Below are 19571 nucleotides of genomic sequence, written 5' to 3'. Positions count from 1 at the left end.
TACCTAGTCTCCACTGTCCTTGATATTTTCAGAGCCTCATGGAACTCATGGAACTTGATTGATAGATCAAGCCCCTCGCCTGTGGGTTCACCTGCCAGTTGAGTCCCCCCCCCCCCCTTGGAAGGAGAGGTAAAGATAGAGAAATAAATTCTCTTCTTCCTTGGCGTGTTACGCCCCACAGGTGGGGGAGACAGGTCTGGAGCCTTGAAAAGTGCTCCTTTTCAAATTGCCATCTTCCCCGAAAGTCAGGGCTGCCAACGTCTTTCGATTACGCCCTGCTCCTGGGCCTTTAGTTGTAGCTTGATGGGCAGACTTTAACAAGAGATCTGTTTTATTTCCAAGCTTCAGGTGCTGTCTTAAAGGCGCGCTACAAAGCACGCCTTCTCCAGTCATTTGCCTGAGGTCTGTTGATGTATAAGATGTACCTTATTTTTAAGGGATGGTATATAATTTCAAAACAAAGCTCTGTCGGGCATAATATATCACCTGTATTCCAGAACACAAGGTCTCCTGAGAGACGGTGAGGGCTGAAGTAACAGAGGAAGGTTGGAGGGCTGTGCAGGGTGGGTTACTGGAACTTTGGCTGAACTGCAGAAGGATTAGAAGTGGAGTTGGTAGGATTGAAGCTTGTTGGCTGGAGATGTACGATTTCCCAAAACTCTAAAGCAGGGGTGTCAAACATGCGACCCGGGGGCCGGATTAGGCCCCCGGAGGGCTTCTATCAGGCCCGCAGTGGAACTGGCTGTTTTCTGCTTCTTCTTTCAGTTCTACTGCTGCTGTGTCATCGTAGGTTTGCAGGTTACAGATAACACACCCGAACAGCATACTCAAGATTGCAACAGCACAGACATTTTGATGTAATAATTCAGAGCAAGAGGTGTCAGTTATCAGACACTGTTAAATAAACAAAATATTGCGAGAGTGCTAATGTTTTAAATATGTTTTTAAGTTTTAAAAAACCCTTTGTGTTTTGTGTCCTTTATAAAGTTTATATCTCCACTACCTGGCATTACATTTTATGACACTCATGGCCCGGCCCAACGAGGTCTCATTTATGTCAGATCCGGCCCTCATAACAAATGAGTTCGACACCCCTGCTCTAAAGGAAAGAGAGTATGAGTGAATTATTTGTGTGCTGGGAGAAAATCTGGCTCCAACGAAAAACATTGGCATCTTTATTGGACAATCTGCAGATAAACTGGGTTAATCTTTTGAGCTCAGAATTGATTTGTAATATAGACCTGACTTTTTTTTTGCAGGCATATGTTTGGTGGTAGAAAAATGCCTCAGGACCGTACCTGCGGTGTGTGTGTGTGTGTGTGTTTGTGTTATATGACCTGATTTCTCCCTTAAATCCCCAACTGTAATCCAGTTTCTGTTGTTCTGTTTGCTCCTTTGTTCTACAGGGCAGTAGACTTTGCTTTAACTTCAACGGCAGCTATCTAAGCATGTGAATGTCTCACGCAGATCTCCTGCTGCTGTTGTAAGCTCTGAAGTAAAAGTTGCGTGGGGAAAGTCTGCAAGCTGGATGTGCATCCAAAACTAGCAGATCTTTCTGGTGCAAATTCCTCTTTGGAGTTGCAAATCTGGATGTTGCACAACTGCTGTAAAGCTAGGAGTTCTACAACATCTGGATATGAATTCTATTCTGAGCTCTTCAGCTTGCCGGAAATATGTGCACATTCGTAAAACTTGCTGCTAATTGTTTCTCAAGGCAAAATAGTCCAGAAAATATCATCTTCCTCTCCCCCCCCCCCCCCCGATGTCATTTAATAGCAAAGATAAGCCCCCAGTTCAAATCTCAGATCTGTCAGAAATTTACAAGGTAGCTTTAGGCCAGATCCACTGTTTCTCAGCCCACCAGGGGTAATTTCTTAGAAAAAGAGGTGCAGGAGCTCATTAGCATAACTCATTAGCATAACTTATTTGCATATGCCACACCCCCTGACATCACCGGAAGTGTGTCAGAAGGCAATGCCCACCGCTCAGGCTCCACTGGACTGTTTTGGATTGCTAGCTATTGGGGGGGGGGGACAGGGACGTGCAGATCTGTCCTTGCAGAGGAGGGAGAGCTTGTGCCTGAATAAAACCTGGTCTTAAAGGTGCCACTGGACTGTTTTGGGCTGGGGGGTGGGCTCTACAGCTTACCTGGCTGCTTGCTCTGGGAGCAGGGGGAGGGGCTGCTGGGAGCAGGGGGTGGGGGTTGTTGCTTGTGCCCGCCCCCTGGGGTGTCCACTCCTGTGCGCTCCTGCAGGAAATGACCCCTGCAGCCCACCATCTGTAAAATGGGAATAATGCTGGCCTACTTTGCAGGGTTCTTACAAGGATGTGAACATGCTTTGAATGCTGGAAGTGCTGTATGATGCTGTTATTTATTGGGTTGGATCCTGTGATCCATACGCAGCTGTACCCTAGTTTCACTCCCAGGCAGACTGATTCCTGGGGCTGCATAATCCATGTAAATTTCATGAGGGATGTGGGGGGGGGGGCAATGAGGGGCAAGTGAATGGAGTCACCCTCCCCCCCCTCTGGTCAGCGAGGCAGTTCTGTCACTTTGCCCCTCCACATTTAGCCCCATGGGTCCAGAGACCCCAGGAATGAACTCTGTGGGGAGGAGAAGGTATGAAAGATTCCTGGGCCTTTTGGCTATGACCTGAGGTATCCAATTCATTTTATCTTATTCTGATCACATATGTGAGAGAGAAACTGTTGTATAATGAACTGTTCTTCTTAAGCTTCCCTTCCAAATGTTCATTTTCCTTACCAGATTAATTTTTTGGAGGGTGGGGATGGACTAGGAAACAAAGATTTTTCATTTCTGGATCTTCACATACTTGCCTTTGGCATATTTTAGGGAACAACTGAGGGCCCTCACACCCGCTATGACTAGGTGGTCAGTGCAGAAAATCTCTTTACAAGAGAGTTTAAATTTTTTTGCAAGACAGAGCAGGGCCTTACCAGTTGTGACTCCAACCTTTTGAGTCCTGTGTTCTTGGAGAATGGTGGTGTTTAAATGTGCTAAATAAATACATTAACCCTATGGGACATGCTGTGTTTTTTAAAAAACTTATCTGTCCTAACTCTTGGCACATAGTATCCCCAAGGCTACTTACAAAGTTATAAATCTGTGAAGCCCAGGCCTAGTGTTAGGGTTGGGAAATTCCTGAAGATTGGGGGCAGTGCTTTGAGAGACCAGAATTTGGGGAAGGAACTCAGTGGGGATGATGCCATTAGATCAGGGGTGTCAAACATAAGGCCTGACCGGAACTGGCCTGTCCAGGGCTCTTCCTTGGCCCACAAGCAACTGGTATGTATGGAATGTAAGGTACTGCCCCTTTTATGGTCTCCACTGGAAAAAAACTAACCTTAGGTAAAGGTAAAGGTTCCCTTGCTCGAAAGCCAGTCGAATCCGACTCTAGGGTTGCGGTGCTCATCTCCGTTTCAAAACCGAAGAGCCAGCGCTGTCCGAAGAAGTTTCCGTGGTCATGTGGCTGGCATGACTAAACACCAAGGCGCACGGAACGCTGTTACCTTCCCACCAAAGTGGTACCTATTTATCTACTTGCAATTTCTTGCTTTCAAACTTGCATATGATTAAATACATTTATTGGGCCTTGTCTGGGTTCCCCAGTAAATCAACTGCTTTCACTGCTAGGAATCAATTGCTTTTGTTTGTATTTCGAGTAGAAATAATATCGTTGCTTGGGTTTGCCGGTGTCCTTTATAAAGTTTATATATCTCCACTTTATTATATCTGCATTTAATGGCACCCATGGCCCAGCCCGGCAAAGTAACCTTTATGTCCGATCCAGCCCTTGTAACAAATGAGTTCGACACCTCTGCCCATAGAGTTTGCCTTCTGAAGTTGCTGTTTTCTCCAGGGAAACTGACCTCTGCAGTGTGGAGAATGATTGTAATTCCAGGAAAACACCAGGTCCCACCTGGAAGTTAGCAGCTCTGTCAAGGGTTCTTCATGTAGCAAAGGTAAGACATTTTCGGGTCGGTAGCCATGTTGATCTGCAGTAGCAGAGCAAGATTTGCTATCAGGATAGCTAAACTGGTTATAGGCTGGGAAGCACAGAAATACTGACTTAATGTTAGGAGAGGTCTGATATAGGCTTCGGGGGGTGGGGGTGGGCGGAGAGCAGGAGAGGCCCTGTCAGTGAATGCCCTGTAGGGTTGCCATCCCCCTGATGGGGGCAGGGTTCCCCCTGATTTTGAGCCCCCAAAGAACCCCACTATGCCTGATGTGTCCAGTGTGATGATGTCACCTGGAGGTGACATCATTGCACCAGGTACATCACAGGGGGACACTCTAGCGTTTGGCTAAAAACTCTGTGGTGACCATAGAGTTTTTGGCCAAATGCTAGTGCGTCCCCCCACGATGTGCCTAGCACAATGATGTCACTTCCGGGTGATGTCATTGTGGGTCATGCAAGGACATCCAGGAGAGTGGGCTGGAGCCCTCTGCCGGCAAAAGGGAGGGACCCTGGCAACCCCAATGTCCTGCGGTAGCACAGTGTCCAAGGATTAGAACAGCAGAGTAGACAGAACCGTAGTCACAGCTGTCTGTTGGGGCAGTGGAATTGGACTGAGAAGAAACATCAGCTCTTAGTGGCTGCACAGTTTGGGAATTTTACTTCAAACCATTGACAGGCCTTGGCCTACTCATGAAGGCTTGCTAATGAAGTGTGAGAGAGCATCTTCCACTAACAGTGGCTGGAAAGCAATGCGGGTGACACTTGTCCTCCTTGGCTATCTTATCATGGTATCTCCAGATTAAGTGGCGCGCCTCCCTTGTAATCCACCTGTGGAGGGTAGCACCCTGTATCACTGTTTGGCCCCTTGTCACCTGAAGTAAATATTTGCCTTCTCTGTCTCCTCCCCAGAAATGTCAACATAGGCCCAACCTGTTTCTCCAGGGTGGCTGAGCAGAGATGCAGTCTGCTGACACACAACCCAAAGTCCTCAGCTCTTGGTCCCCCCGTTGATCCTGGCACGGCAGTCAGTGAAGCCATGGCCCACGATAACCCACGTTTCCAGGCCGAGCCGTCACAGCCGGATAACAAGGAGGAAGGGGCAAACTCTGAGGCCAGTTCCCTAGACTGTGTCATCTGCTTCACCCGCTATGACCGAATCTTCAAAGTGCCCAAGAAGCTGAGTTGCAGCCACATCTTCTGCCTGGAGTGCCTGGCACGGATCAATGTCTCCTCTGAGGATGTGAACGCCATCACCTGCCCAGTCTGCCGGGCTCCTACCACCCTGCCTTCCCGCAAGGGCCTGCCGGGCCTTCCCACACACAGAGACCTGCTGGAGCAGCTCTCAGCCACGCCAGCCCCCCCTGGCTCAGTGCGCTTTGACCGTCGGCGGGGCTTGCTGTACCTGCCGGGGGGCCGCAAGGGTGCCGCTAAAGTCAGGGCCAAGCCCGAGGCTTCCCTCAACACTGTCAGCCTGAGCATCGATGTCGGGAGGCCAGCCCCGCGAGGAGCAGGCCGGATGCTCACACTCTCTGGCTGGCCCTTCTACGTGGCCCTGGCAATTGCCCTGCTGGTTACCATTGGCTTAATTATCTGCGGCATCTACATCTTTCTGTTACCGTCCATGTATACTGTTTCGTTGATGGGGCCGCAACAAGCAAACCTCAGCCAAGGGCAGGCTTCTGGAGGAAACAACTTTTCCTGGGTGAACGTCCCTCCAACGGTCTAAAACCTGCCATCTTTAGTATGACTGTACTAACTGCAGTACCTGTTTGTAGAGCACGGACAGGGTGGGGGCAATCAAATCTACCTGGGCCTGGCTGAATTAGCCATAGCTGTGAAGGGCACTTGAACTGACGACTTGGAGGTGCTGCTTGAACTCCCACAGGAAGGTCTCATCACAGACGTGGGGGTGTGGGGAGAGATCATGTAGCCTGGATAACGTAATATGGATTAGTCACCAGCTTAATCACCTGATTGAACTAGAGCAGTGAGGTGAGAGTCGTTTCCCAGCTTCTTGGTGCAGATTCACATGTGAGGGAGGGAGGGATTCTAAATCCACCGACTCGCGAGTGTAGGGGCAAGAGTTCCTAGAGCGTAATGAATATGACCAAGGATGGGAATTCAGGTGCGGAGTCGTATTGCATGCTTTTGACTCCCAGATTAGTATGAGACTAATTGGCACTCTTGGCGTTCAAAAGCAGTGTGCCAGGCCAAAATTCAAACAGTTAGAGATCTATCTAGTGTGGTGATGGAGTAAAAGGGGGGGGGGGGGGGCTCATCTCCCGAAACGGCTAGGCTACCTGCCTTGTGCCTGTTAATAGCCTGGGCCCCCTGCCAGGAGGGGAAAGATGGCAGCCTGGTGCATCGATAATGATAATCTGGCTTGGGTTTCCGAATTTCAAACACAGAATCATTCCTACTGTTTAGCGTTGGCGACTGGCCAGAATAACTGGCCTGGCCTGCTCTTGTGCCAGTAACAGCAGCCTGATCCGTAGAAAGAATCAGCCTGCAGCTATCATTATCATCTGTGAACTTGTGTTGAAGGTGCAGCCACAAGGCTGGCCATCGTACTTTGCATCTTGCACAGACCCCTCAAATTTAATCCCCCCCAATTCTGATGGATGGTACTACACCCATTCCAATCTTGTCTCTTTGACAAAGTGGCAGTATTGTTTAGTGATGCTGCTGGCCCCGAATTACTAGCCATTCCTCTGTCTTAAAGCTACCCCTGCCACTGCCCTGCATGGAATCCAGGAGACCTGGATGTAAAAATCACATCCAGCCACGTAGAACTTTGGACATGTGGAAGAACAGAGAGGTGGGGAACTTTGCAGGAGGGGGTACCCTGTTGCCTCTTAAAAATCTGCTTTCTGAGCCTTGCAAAACATTATTTTTAAGTTTCCCCCATGCAATCATGTACTCGTAGATAAAGGAAATCTAACACAGGCCCGGCCATGAAGAGACCCTGCCGAGGACCTGCTGTGGGCCTGAGAAACTGCTGGAACCTTTCTTCAGACTGGAAGCCCATGGGCAGGACAAACTGAAACTTGAGACTCAGTGCTCTTGCCAATAAAGGGGATTTATCTGGTGTTTTGGAGGGGTGCTCTTTTTTTTTTTGCTGGTGATCCCCCAAATCTGCTCTATTTTGTCTTCCTTTTACCCCCCTGTCCTTCCCTCAAATAAGTATTTTTCCAGGAAAGTACCCATTTTTAATTTTTAACACCCCAAGCGGATTAAACTGTACATACCATAAAATAGGCAGGGATGTATTGACTCAGTAAAGGTGGCAAGCAAGATTTTGTGTCTGTCACCAAATCAGGTTTGGGTTGGAAACGAACTTACTGAAATCTTAGAACAAAGTGTACATGCACATTTGTGTACATGTGTACAAGGAAGACTGATAAAAAACACCGTGGCTGTGAAAAATGGGTGGACAATGGAAGCATATGTGTCCATTGACAGGAACGGTAAGAGCTCTAACCATCTCCTCCTTCACCGCAAGGCACACTGCTGTGTCCTCAGCAGGCTCTGGGCACTTTCAATTACTCTCTTAACTTCAGGTCCGCCTTAAGGTTCATTCGTAAGTTCCCTTTCCCTGTGCAGAAGTTAATTCTGCAATTCCTCGTATACCAGGATTCCCTCTCCCCACAGGAGCTGTTCAGTCCACACGCTTGCTGTGAAATGAAAGCTGGTATTTACTGTCCTACCTTGCAACACATACTTCACCGCAAGGCACACTGCTGTGTCCTCAGCAGGCTCTGGGCACTTTCAATTACTCTCTTAACTTCAGGTCCGCCTTAAGGTTCATTCGTAAGTTCCCTTTCCCTGTGCAGAAGTTAATTCTGCATTTCCTCATATACCAGGATTCCCTTTCCCCACAGGAGCTGCTCAGTCCACACGCCTGCTGTGAAATGAAAGCTAGTATTTACTGTCCTACCTTGCAACACATAATCTCCAAATAAAGGAAAGTAATCAGAGGCTTCCAGTTTGCCTGGGTCCCAATGTTCTCTTTTTCTACGAAATGACCCCTCAATCCTGTTGATATAGAGACTGTATTAGTAACCGGTACTGGGATCAGCAAAGCCCATGCCTTGCACACATGCCCAGCATCTCAGGACAGGTGGTAGACAAAGGTAATAATAATTTAAAAGAGAGAGAGAGAGGTGTATCCAGAGTCTTTCTCACTATATTTAATCCAAGTACAGCTTTTCTCTCCCGGGCTGAGCTCTGAAGAAACTGGTTTTGCAGCTGAAAGTAAATGTGAACAGCATTGATAGGCTGCTCCTTTGGAAAAAAATAAAATAAAGCAAGGCATTGATCATTAAATGTGCATATGCCAGGAGCCAACTGATGGCTGGATTGGCATTTCGATGTGCTGCTCTGTTCATTTGTCAAATTCAGATGCCAAGAGAAATCTGGGCTCACATGGTAGCTGAAGAACCTGCTGTGAGTTTTATGGTTATATTACAACTGCCTTCTCTCATTGGAAACCTGGGCAAGCAGGCTTGAGTTGACTTCTTGGGTAGCCTCTCAGTATTTTACTAGTATCAATAAAAAAGGTCGAAGTTGAGTAGTGCAGCACTCACTTAGCACAGGCATCCAATCGTAGTCTTGAAGAAGCTTCTGATTAGCTCACTGAATCGCCTTCCATTTGTGCTCCATGAGTGAATTAATTGCTTCTGCTGTTGTGGCCAACCACAAGTTGCTTTTCCATCCAAAGGGGCAACCTAGGATTTGTGCTTGCACCAGGATTGCAGATGGGAGGGGACACACCCAGATTCCCATGTACCAGCAGGCCACAATTTGCCACGAAAGGGGAAGTAACTAACCTGCTTGTAGAGCACAAAGGGATGGAGGGATCTCAAGAAAGAGCCTGCAGGGTTACAAGAACTCATTCGTGTAGCACCAAACCATGTCTTGGCATTAGGTCTGAACCAAGCCACAAGGTCCCAACTTCAAATTCTGGTTAAAGGATTTCTAGAAAGAGGACTGGGAAGCCCAGGAGCTGCTGGCAGCCACGGATGTAGCAATAGCATTCAGATGGACACCTAATCAGACTTGGCATGAACCAGTTCCTTCTATAACAGTGTTCTGTCAGAAGTGCTGCCTCAAGACTGGTGTGTTCTTTCATCCGAGAATTTCCTTTGAAACTGCCCTCTTGCAGAACCAGCTTGTCATGATGGATGGTGCCCCATGAATGGCCTAGAGTGTTCCAGCTTGCTACGCCCAATGATGCCCCATAATCTGCTACCCCTTTGCCTGAATGGTAGAGCTGCGTCTTGTTTGTCATTCCGGCCCTCTCCAGCTTATAGCTAGGAGAACATAAGAGAAGCCATGTTGGATCGGGCCAATGGCCCAGCCAGTCCAACACTCTGTGTCACACAGTGGCCAAAACCCAGGTGCCATCAGGAGGTCCACCAGTGGGGCCAGAACTCCAGAAGCCCTCCCACTGTTAACCCCCCCCCCCGAGCACCGAGAATATAGAGCATCACTGCTGAGCAGGGAGAAGAAAGTAAGCTGAATCTAATCTTAGGACATTTCTTCCTATGTTCCTGGTTACTTTGATGTCACACGTTAGCTACCCTGGCTATACAGAGGGGAGAAGGGCTGGAACATAGCGTAAAGCAAGAACACAGTCCACAGACAACAGGAGTCCAGGTTTCAGATTGTATTATTTTACTGGAGAATGTATGCTGGGCGGAGAAGTCTGCCAGGAGTTGGGGCTCCCCCACCCCCAACCAGGGCAGCACCCATCACTCCTCCCACATTTACTGGGACGATAAAGTGCTCAAAAGGGAAAACTGTGGGGGGAGGAACTGGCACCAATATGTGCATGCACAAGGTGCACGCACGCACACAAACACACGCACAGCTGAGGCAACCCCCGGAGCTTGGTGGAAGGTAGCTGCTGGTCTTTTTGCCTAACGTTCATCAGCGATCCGGCCTGTCCCTTGCTCACACTATGACTCCAGCTCCCTGCATTCCTTCTATGGGGGAAGCGGTGAAGGCATTCGTGGTGAGTATGGCCCTGCCCTGTGGTCCAACACAGGAGGGTCAGGCTTCTGGGAAAGAGGAAGCAATACTGTAGGAGCAGTGCAATGATCCCATTGGAAGTGTCTCTCTGCCCATCCCGTGCTCTTAGGAATGATGTATTCCTTTGTTACAAGGGAGCTGATGCTGTGATCTTTGGCTGATCACCATCTCTAATTGCAAGCCAAGCCCAGTTTCCCCTTGTTACTGTGGAAGCACCCCCGAATCTCAGCGTAAGAGGTCCACCGTTTCCTTATTGTATTCTACAGCTGGGAACGTACAGGAAGTCTCACAAAAATGACCCTCAAGCCTCACCCCCCCCCCAATCATTCCTTGCACCAAGGTTCAAGTTAACGTGCAGATTAATTTGTCTCAGTCACGCAGTCAAACATGAGTTTACAATTGCACAGGAGTATCAAGGGTGTCAACATGAGGTCTGGGAAGCGTGCAGTGTGTGTCTGTTTCTAGTGGCAGGTGTTAAGTCACCCTAATCAGACTGGGCACTAGTTTGGCCGTATTCAGTTATACCCATGTGATACAATCCACTGCAGTCTCGTTCAGGGGTGCCCAATGGGGTCCCATGGTGCCTGTCAGCAGTTCTCCTGGCACCCATCAAGTGTTTTTAGAAAGTGGGTGGGGTCAGGTGGGGCTTTTGCCTCAGAAGGCTTTTGATTGGCCATGGGAGATTTGATTGACTGCATATTTTTAATAACATTGCCTTGGCGGCAGCTGCCACCATAGCACGGGGATCTTCACTGTGTGACCGAATATAAGCTGCAGCCACCATTGTGTGACTGGCTCCGCCTCCTCTGGTAGCCATTTTGTTGCTGTGCCCACCAGACTATGTCAGAATTCCAAAGTGGCCCACAGGATTAAAAAGGTTGGGGACACGTGGTCTAGCGGCATGTGACTGTAACTACTGGGGAGAGAGTTACATGTGTTCCAGTCTAGTTCTGCTGTTCCAAAGTGTTTGGTTCCCGTTGTGCACTACAATGTGACTGTGCTACAGGCTGGCTTGGTCCGTGACCGCAGGAAACCACTTTAACACTATTCATGCAGACAAGGCTGTACCTCTGAGCTACCGTGCCCGTCCGTTCCTGGCAACAGGCAGCAGCTGGGAGCAACTGCCTGCTTGAAAATACAAGAAATGATCCACTTGTGAATTACAGTGGGACTGCTGGGTACCTCAGTGCTACCCTTATGCCACAACCCGACTGTACACATAATTGGCGGGGTCGCGCACTCCATTCTAAGGCCGCATGCAGGCGTACATATCTTCATCAGCGACCTCGCTGCCCTTCTGGGACACATACACTCTGCTTTGCAGGAGCACGTTTGGTGGCAAGGGGAAACCTGGGGGTGGTATTTTGAGAAGAAGCCAGCTTGGCACAGTGGTGATTGGCCAGGCTGTGCATCCATCACTGAATGATCTCCCTCTTTCTCAAAGCTGCTCTGACTGGCATATTTTTTTGGTGTCTGCCACAAAGCCCCTCATGTCGAAGTGGATTTCAAACACAAGAAGGAAAAACAGTTTCAGAGGGTGGCCATGCTGGTCTGCAGGAGCAGAGCTAGACTGGAGTTCAGCAGCATCTGAGAAACCAACAAGATCCCCGGGGTACAAGTTTCCAAGAGTCAAAGCTCCCTTTCATATCTGATGAAGGCAGGGCTCTTTTTGTAGAAAAAGCCCAGCAGGAACTCATTAGCATAATAGGTCACACCCAACACCAAAAACTCATTAGCACATTAGGCCACACCCCCATGTTACCAGAAGTGCGGTTATCCAGCCACACCCACCTTTTGCTTGTTATTCTGTTTACCTTGCTTGTTGTCAAAACCCAGGGCCTTTTTTTGTTGCAGGAACTCCTTTGCATGTTAGGCCACACACCCCTAATGTAGCCAATCCTAATGAGTTTCTGCTGTTGGGTGTGGCCTATTATGCTAATGAGTTTCCACTGGGCGTGGCCAACTTGGGAGCCAGCCGGAACTCCGTTCCTGTGCGTTCCTGTGCGTTCCTGCCCAAAAATAGCCCTGGATGAAGGGAATTTGATCTTGGAACCCACCCCCCCAAATCGTATTGGCCTCTAAGGTGCTCCTGGACTCCAAAGAAGAAAAATACCATTAAAAAAAAAATAACACCTCCAAACAACCTTTCAATTGAATAACCACACAGGCACTTTTAAAATTGAAATAACATGTGACAGAGCAGATTTGGGGAGAACATCTGCTTTCACCCCACAGCTGGCCGCGTACGTCAGCACAGAAGGTGGTGAAAGCAGAGTGACCCTTGCAGCGGCCCCATCCACACCTGCACACACCCCCACAGCTTCTGTTCGTATGTATGTCTGTATGCAGCCTGGTTGCAGCTACCAGTAGCCATCTAGATAAGTGCACAGGAGGAGAAACCGTAGGAGGCCACATCTCAATCTCTCTCTCTCTCTCTCTCTCTCTCTCTCTCTCTCACACACACACACACACATACATGAAGAGCCGTAGAGCCCTTCCGCCTGATGAACCGCATTTCCAACTGCTACCCCTTCCCAGACAGGAACACTTGAAAGTAGTCCGGCGTGCGTGCGTCGGGTAGGGGGGTGACCCTGCGATCCACTACTTCTAAAATCAAGTCCCCCATAGAGTTGGCACCTGGATTCCAGGTTCCGGGGGGGGGGGTGCAGGCAGGTGGATGGTCACAAAGGTATTTTACAAAGACTATTGGATGTTTTGTTTTTTCTAAAAAAATCTCCCCAGTCCTGACCCGCCAGTGTCATAACCCTCTGGCCCCCTCTCCCGCCCCGCCCCAGTTGCATGGGCACCGGCCACCTTCCCTTTGGCGGCGTGCTTGAGGTCCGTCACTTGTAGAGCAGGTGGACACGGCTGCCGTCGCAGTTGTTGCGCCCCAGCTTGTCGGCTTGTTCGGCCACAAGGCAGCGGACGAGAGGCAGGCTGGGCTGGTAGAGGTTGGGGCCCGTGGCTGCCGAGGCCGAGGCCGTGCTGTTGAAGTGGTTGTCGGCCGCGCAGTTGGAGGAGCGCCGGCGGGACCGCAGCTGCTGCCGCTCTTTGAGCTGTTGCTGGAGCTCGGAGACGCGCTCTTCCTTCTGTCAGGGACAAAGGCAGGAGGAGTGAAGCGGGTTGACAAATCCCTGCAGCGTCCCAATGCAGGTCACACGGACCAAAACTGGGGTGGGGAGAGTTGCCGCTGGGCCCCTGTTCCCTCGGCAAGCACAGGGGTAGCTGTTGCCTGGCAAGCAAAGCAGGAGTCATTCCCTTGGCCGGCTAAGTGTGAATCAGGGACATTCTCTTCCCTCAAGGAACGACAGACTGGCAGTAGAGAGCCAAAGATGAAGCTGATGATGGGAAATGGCGGCCCAAGAAGTCAAAGGGCTGGCAGAGCGCTGCTGTTTTCACTAGGGGATAAGCTGGGAAGCTGACTGAAGAGTTGTTTTCAGGGGATAAGCTGGGAAGCTGACTGAAGAAAGTGGGTCTGTTTAGCCTGGGGAAGAGACCTCTGAGGGGAGATGTGGTCGTGCTTTCCAGACGCCTGAAAGGCTGTTGACAGGGAAGAGAGAGACGACTCCCTTCTCTTGCCGCTCCAGCGGACAAGACTAGATCTAATGCGACGAAGTGCCAGAAAGGTAGATTTCAATTGAACATTAGCAGAAACTGCTTAATGGCAAGAGGGGTTTGACAATGACAGCAAAAAGGTCAGCGCATGATGAGCTCTCCCTCACATAAGAGGTCTTCAAACGGAGTCTGGACAGTTATCTGTCACCAGTGTTCTGACTCCGGGTTTCCTACATTGAGCAGAGGGCTGAACTCTATGCTGTGCCCAGTCCTGTGGTTCAAAAGAGAAGAAAAATCCCATGGCACCTTAAGGGTTAACAACATTTATTTCAAGAGGAGCTTTCATGAGCCATAAATGTTGTTAGCCTTTAGCTGCGGTCATCATACACACTAAATAATCCACTTTCCAACTGGATTTTGCCAGTTGACACGGTGAAATCCAGTTGGAAAGAGCACTGAAAGTGGATTGGAAGTGGATTACTTAGTGTGTGTGACCACAGCCTTTAAGTGCCACTGGATTTGTAAATTTCGCAAGGGCAGAGTAACATCTCTGCAGTCATCTAGCTTGTGAACTCACTATAGGCCTTACTACATGTTATCTGGCTACTGCCATCCAAGTTCCTCCTCTCCCCCCCCAATGTCTCTCCAGTAACATGATTTGGCCAAAGAAATACATGGTGTGATGTCACCATGATCACCATTTTTCTGCCCAGTTCATTGGCTTCAGTTTGCAGGGGGTGGGGAATGTTTCCAGGGAGATGTGTGTGCATGTCTGTATACGGGGGGCCGGGGTCGGCAAAGCTTAGGTGCCCCCTTTATTGGTAGTTTTGGCACAGGTGGTTCTAGGCAAGCCCCCATTCTCCCAGCCATAGCCCTTCATTCGTGATGTGGGAATGCTGGCCCCACCCTGTAGGACTGTTATAAAGATTATCGAGATAATATATACAAAGAGCACTGCACACTCAGGAAAAGCGTTATACAGTACAAAGCCACACTGTGCACACAGTCAAGTACTGTTCTTTTTTTTTAAAATCAACAAAACCGCCCTCACAATCCTGGCCTTTTATGTGGACTTACAGGAAAAGCACAACTTTTTGGCCTGGAAGAAAAAGAGATAAAAGCAGTTCATGGGAAAGGTAACCAGCAGCCATCGTTAAAGAGATAGTCATGGATCCGGGAGAGCCAGGTTCAAATTCCTACCCTGCCACGAAGCTTATTGGGTGAGCCTGGGCCAGTCGTTCTGTCTTACCTCACGGGGTTGTTGTGAAAGACGAACGGAGGAGGGAAAGGAGTAGGTGTGCTGACCTGAGCTCCATGAAAGAAGTCCGCGATAAAAACGTGATAGAACAAGACATGCCCCTGACTTCCCTCCTCCCACTCTCACCTCAGAGATTATCTTCTCCAGTTCGCGGTTCTCCTTCTCCAGTATCCGTGATTTCTCTTCCTCGTTGTTGTTGGTGGAGGAGCCTGTCTTCATCGTGTCCTGCTGCTCCGACTGCCACTCGCCCCGGGTGATGAGGCGACGCATCTGCAATGACACCCAACGCAGGCTTAGCGATACGTCCGCTGCTTGTTTGGGAGGGCAAGATTCTGGCCCCAACAGCCACAGAAAAGCTGGGCAGGAAGAGACACCTGGCCACTAGTGACAGAGCAGCTGCCTTTTCCCATCCTGACTCCACTGGGGGCACGGAGAGACCAAACAACCTGCCACCGTGGGAAGGAAGGGGAAGCAGAGGCCAAGACGAAAGGTCCCATTAAACTAGCCAGGAGTTCTCCTTGTTGCTCAGCGACACACACACACACCTTTCTTCGCTCCTCCTTCCCCTTCCATCCCACCATAATAACGCAGTCCTCATTATTTCCAGCCCGGCCATGTTTTACTTCCAGCCAGGCTGGTAATGCTGCAGAGCTGCTGACGGACCCTGGCAGAGCTGCTGACGGAGCTTTTTCCCCCACTGGCTGTGAGATTTGCCCAGGGTTGTTCTGAAGCTCTGGCAAAGACCCTCACAAGTTTCAAATCGCTTTGCTTTCTATACTGCTTAAATAACAGTGGTTGAGAAACTGGGAGAGGATCCCGCGTTAAATAAGAAAGGAACGCAGAGCAGGCATCCCTGTGACTGTGTGTGTCCTTCAGGGCAGGGCTATTTTTGGGCAGGAACGCACAGGAACGGAGTTCCGGCTGGCTTCCGAGTTGGCCACGCCCAGCAGAAATTCATTAGCATAATAGGCCACACCCAACAACAGAAACTCACTAGGGTTGGCTACGTTAGGGGTGTGTGGCCTAACATGCAAAGGAGTTCCTGCTACAAGAAAAGCCCTGGGTTTTGACAACAGGGTAAACAGAATAAAAAGCAAAAGGTGGGTGTGGCTAGATAACCGCACTTCTGGTAACATGGGGGTGTGGCCTAATGTGCTAATGAGCTGTGCTGTCAGGGGTGTGGCCTAATATACTTATGAGTTTCTGCTGTTGGGTGTGGTCTATTATGCTAATGAGTTCCTGCTGGACTTTTTCTACAAAAAGAGCCCTGCTTCAGGGGATGGTGGAAAGTTCCCCCAAGTTGCAGCCAACTTATGGAGGCCCCTCATTTGATTTTCAAGGCAAAAGACGTTTCAGGGTGGTTTGCCATTGCCTTTGTCTGGGCTTCCTTGGTGGTCTCCCATCCAGGTACTAACCAGGGCCAACCCTGCTTAGCTTCTGAGATCTGACACAAGATCGAGCTAGCCTGGGCCATCCAGGTCAGGGCTTGGGTATACCTGCCTGTGGATAAACAAGCGATAAAGGGTTGGCTGTTAACCCCAGTGAGAGGACATTGTGACAGCCAGTTACCCTACGGTGTGGTTAAACGCTCCTGGCTACGTGACTGGGTCCGCAGCCTGATCACAGCCGTGATGGTTACCTTGGGCACAAATAGCACGACCAGGGTGATGTAGGAGGAGAAGACGATGGCCAGCGAGGCAAAAGCAAAGGCTGCATCCTGTTGACTGTTGAGGATCATGGTAACGGGGGCCGTGATGAGACACAGCACCTGGGATAGGAAGAGAACCGGCGAGGTTGGAAGAGCTGCCTGCAACAGCCTGGAAACTGTATTACCCTAACAACCATCAGGAAGAAGGGCGGGGAGCAGAGAGGTGGACATGTGTTGCAAATTAATGGTTTTAATTGATTTCACCATGTCCCTGCAGCTCAAGAGAAATAACAGCATTCCTCTGGTACCTACTGAACCATGAGGAAGAAGGGCGGGGAGCAGAGAGATGGACATGTGTTGCAAATGAATGGTTTTAACTGATTTCACCATGTCCCTGCGGCTCAAGAGAGATAACAGCATTCCTCTGGTACCTACTGAAGCCAAAAGCCCATGAAAGCAACTTGAATCACTGCACTGCTAAGAACCGAGGCAAAGAGAGAGGGGGTTGACTTGCACAGGCAGTCCTGGAGTCGCAGCTGCCTAGCAACAGGCCTGCTGGATCAAATCGGAAACGTCCATCTGGTCCAGCATCTTATTTTCCACACTGGCCAGCCAGATACCACAGGAAGCCCACAAACCAAGGTAGGAGGTACGGAGCTTGGAGAGATCCCTTTGGAGCTCCATGCCATGTCTGCAGCCTTTCCTCAACCTGAACGATATATTTATTTATTATTAATTTAATTTATACCCCGCCCGAGCCCATAAAACAATAAAAGCAATAAAATCCATAAAACATAAAGTCCATAAAACAATAAAACCAATGAAAGAGTAGATGGCATGCTGAACGATAACAACAAAAACCCATGCCTCGTATCAGGCTAATATAGGTACCTCAAAAAACTCCAGTGTCCAACAATATTATGTAAAACAGCAGAGCACTGGGAAGGGGCCATAACCCTGCCCTTCCCTGCACACAGGGCTCAGGGTAGCACACAACAATTAATAAAAATGTTCTCTGGTTCTACAGTTTTACAGAGTTAAGCACACCAAGATGGCCCATAAACCCAGAAGCATGCTCCTATGGGTCTATCAAGTGCCCAAGATTAAGAAAGGGCAGTGGGTCCGAGCAAAACGGGCCTTATTCCTGTAAGCTCAGTATCCAGAAACACAACATGCACTTCCAAAACTCAAGGATGAGTAAGCGTGCAGAAAGGATTATATGGGAGAGACACAGGCCAATATCCTCAGTGGGGTTTTGCTAAAGACTCTGTTCATGGAGGTGGAACCATCCAGGTGCCCCCAGCACAGATCTCTTAGCCCACCTATCAAGCCCGGAGAACTAAAGATCAGGGCAGTTCTCATATCCTTCCACAAGACAGCTGGACACAACTGTGCACTTCCTCCGTGGAGGTCTTGGGGTCAGAATTTGGCATTTTCAGTCCAGTGGCTAGGGCTGCCAACTCCCAGTTGGGAAATTCCTTTCTATAAAGAAATTTTTATTTCAAATATACAAGACAGACAATAACAAACACACACACACATATTAGGGGAAGATTCACGATGTCATTTTTAAACATAGCCATTGACCTCATACTATTACCAAAGAATCCATTTCTTTTTTCCACCTTATAATTTTGACATATACCTTTTGTCCACAGTTAAATATATCGTTCTTGTTTCTTATTCTTTATATTTCAATTATAGGTCTAGGAGTTTTGTATGGTATACTCTTCTATCCATTTATAAAGTCTTGGCCACGTGTCCTCAAAATCTTCTTCATTATGTCCTCTCAAAGTTGAAGTTAGATTCCTGAAGACTTCATGGTGGAGCCTGGGGAGGGCATGGTTTGGGGAGGGACCTCGGGAGAGGTTATCATGCCATAGAGAGTCCACCCTCCAAAGCAGCCATTTCCTCCAGGGAAACTGATCTCTGTCATCTGCTAATTGGCTCTAATTCCGGGAGATCTCCTGGCCCCACCTGGAGGCTGGCAACTCTACCCACGGCTTAGGTTAAAATCCCTCCCTGGTTGCTAATCCAGCGAGTTCTGTCAGAAGAGCGTGAGGCTCTTTGGACGACCGCTTGCTCCAAATGTCATCAAGCCACTCACAGCCACGTTGTAGATTGCCATGCCCACAGCGCGGTGGTCGTTGATCTTCTCCGTAGAGACGCCCTTTGTCTCATAGGCAAGGAAGATGCCCAGGAGCAGCAGCAGCCCCTTGAAGCCGTAGAAGATACCTGTGGGAAAGGAGACAGGTGGGTGTCAGTGGCCAAGACCGGGAAGGAGGAATGGCAGCGTAGGACACTGGGTGGAGGTGATGGGAGTGGGCAGGATATTTGGCTGGAGAAAAGATGCAGCTTTAGCAAGGCAGGCAAGTCCATTTAGCTGTTTGGGGTCAATATGCAGAAGGGAACAGCTGAATACACCAATACCCATAACTCAGCAACCCTAATGCAGCAACGGGCCTCCACCATTGATGAGACCACAGTTCAACATGGGCCTCAATTCACCGATAATTTAGATTGTTAATGCAAAAATCTGGATTACTTTAGAGTGTTTTTAGCGCAGATTATACACAAGTGTCTCCATCACCTGGGCTGTGTGCATTGTGCAATGCCATGAAAGGGCAGGGCATAGAACAGGATGTTAACTCAAAGAAAAGGAAAGAAAGCAAGTTTCCAGCACTTACGGCTGCGAAGTGCATGGGAAATGCAGAAGCCAGAGGAGCAGCTGAGAACAATTTGTATCATCAGTGGGTTGGACTTCAGGTGCCCTGTCATTCCTTGCCCCTTCCCACAACCAGCACACACACACACACACACACACACAAAAATTGTGTCAGTCAAACAAATACATGCAAATTTGTTTCATTTGGACAGACTGCAGGATTCAGTTTTTCCTGGTGTGGGACAGCCTGGCGCTTTCTGTTTTGATTCATTTTAATGCAGAGTATTCACATTCCCTTCAATCAGAGATCCCAGTTTGCAGCCAGTAGTAACGAACAACCCCTGTCTTCCTTTCCACAGCCCTGATGGCCCTGGAATGGGGAAAGAACAGGGTTGCTGGGGAACGGGAAAGGTTGGGGTGGGGGCTTTAAAT

General features: G+C 49.2%; 2 protein-coding genes across 2 annotated transcripts in view; one reads left to right on the top strand and one right to left on the bottom strand.

Moving 5' to 3' along the window:
* The first annotated feature begins 3892 nt into the window (after nt 1-3892).
* On the top strand, nt 3893-6189 carry RNF225 (ring finger protein 225). Its single transcript, XM_015415799.1, has 2 exons — nt 3893-3984; nt 4890-6189. The coding sequence occupies exon 2, from the start codon at nt 5017-5019 to the stop codon at nt 5704-5706; it is 690 nt and encodes a 229-aa protein (XP_015271285.1). The 5' UTR covers nt 3893-3984; nt 4890-5016; the 3' UTR covers nt 5707-6189.
* A 6667-nt stretch (nt 6190-12856) lies between these two features.
* GABBR1 (gamma-aminobutyric acid (GABA) B receptor, 1) overlaps nt 12857-19571 on the bottom strand; it is a 133352-nt gene continuing 126637 nt past the window's right edge. Inside the window, exons 22-25 of the mRNA XM_015413888.1 lie at nt 18582-18709; nt 16466-16594; nt 14953-15096; nt 12857-13102 (exon numbers count right to left, since the gene is read on the bottom strand). Of these exons, the coding sequence (XP_015269374.1) occupies nt 12857-13102; nt 14953-15096; nt 16466-16594; nt 18582-18709 (647 nt within the window). The remainder of the gene's footprint in view (nt 13103-14952; nt 15097-16465; nt 16595-18581; nt 18710-19571) is intronic.

The sequence above is a fragment of the Gekko japonicus genome, unplaced genomic scaffold (assembly GCF_001447785.1).
Source record: "Gekko japonicus isolate JY-2015 unplaced genomic scaffold, Gekko_japonicus_V1.1 scaffold204, whole genome shotgun sequence".
In the NCBI taxonomy this organism is placed as follows: Eukaryota; Metazoa; Chordata; class Lepidosauria; order Squamata; family Gekkonidae; genus Gekko; species Gekko japonicus.
The sequence above is the reverse complement of the archived record's forward strand: the minus strand, read 5'-3'. Positions and strand labels throughout refer to the sequence as shown.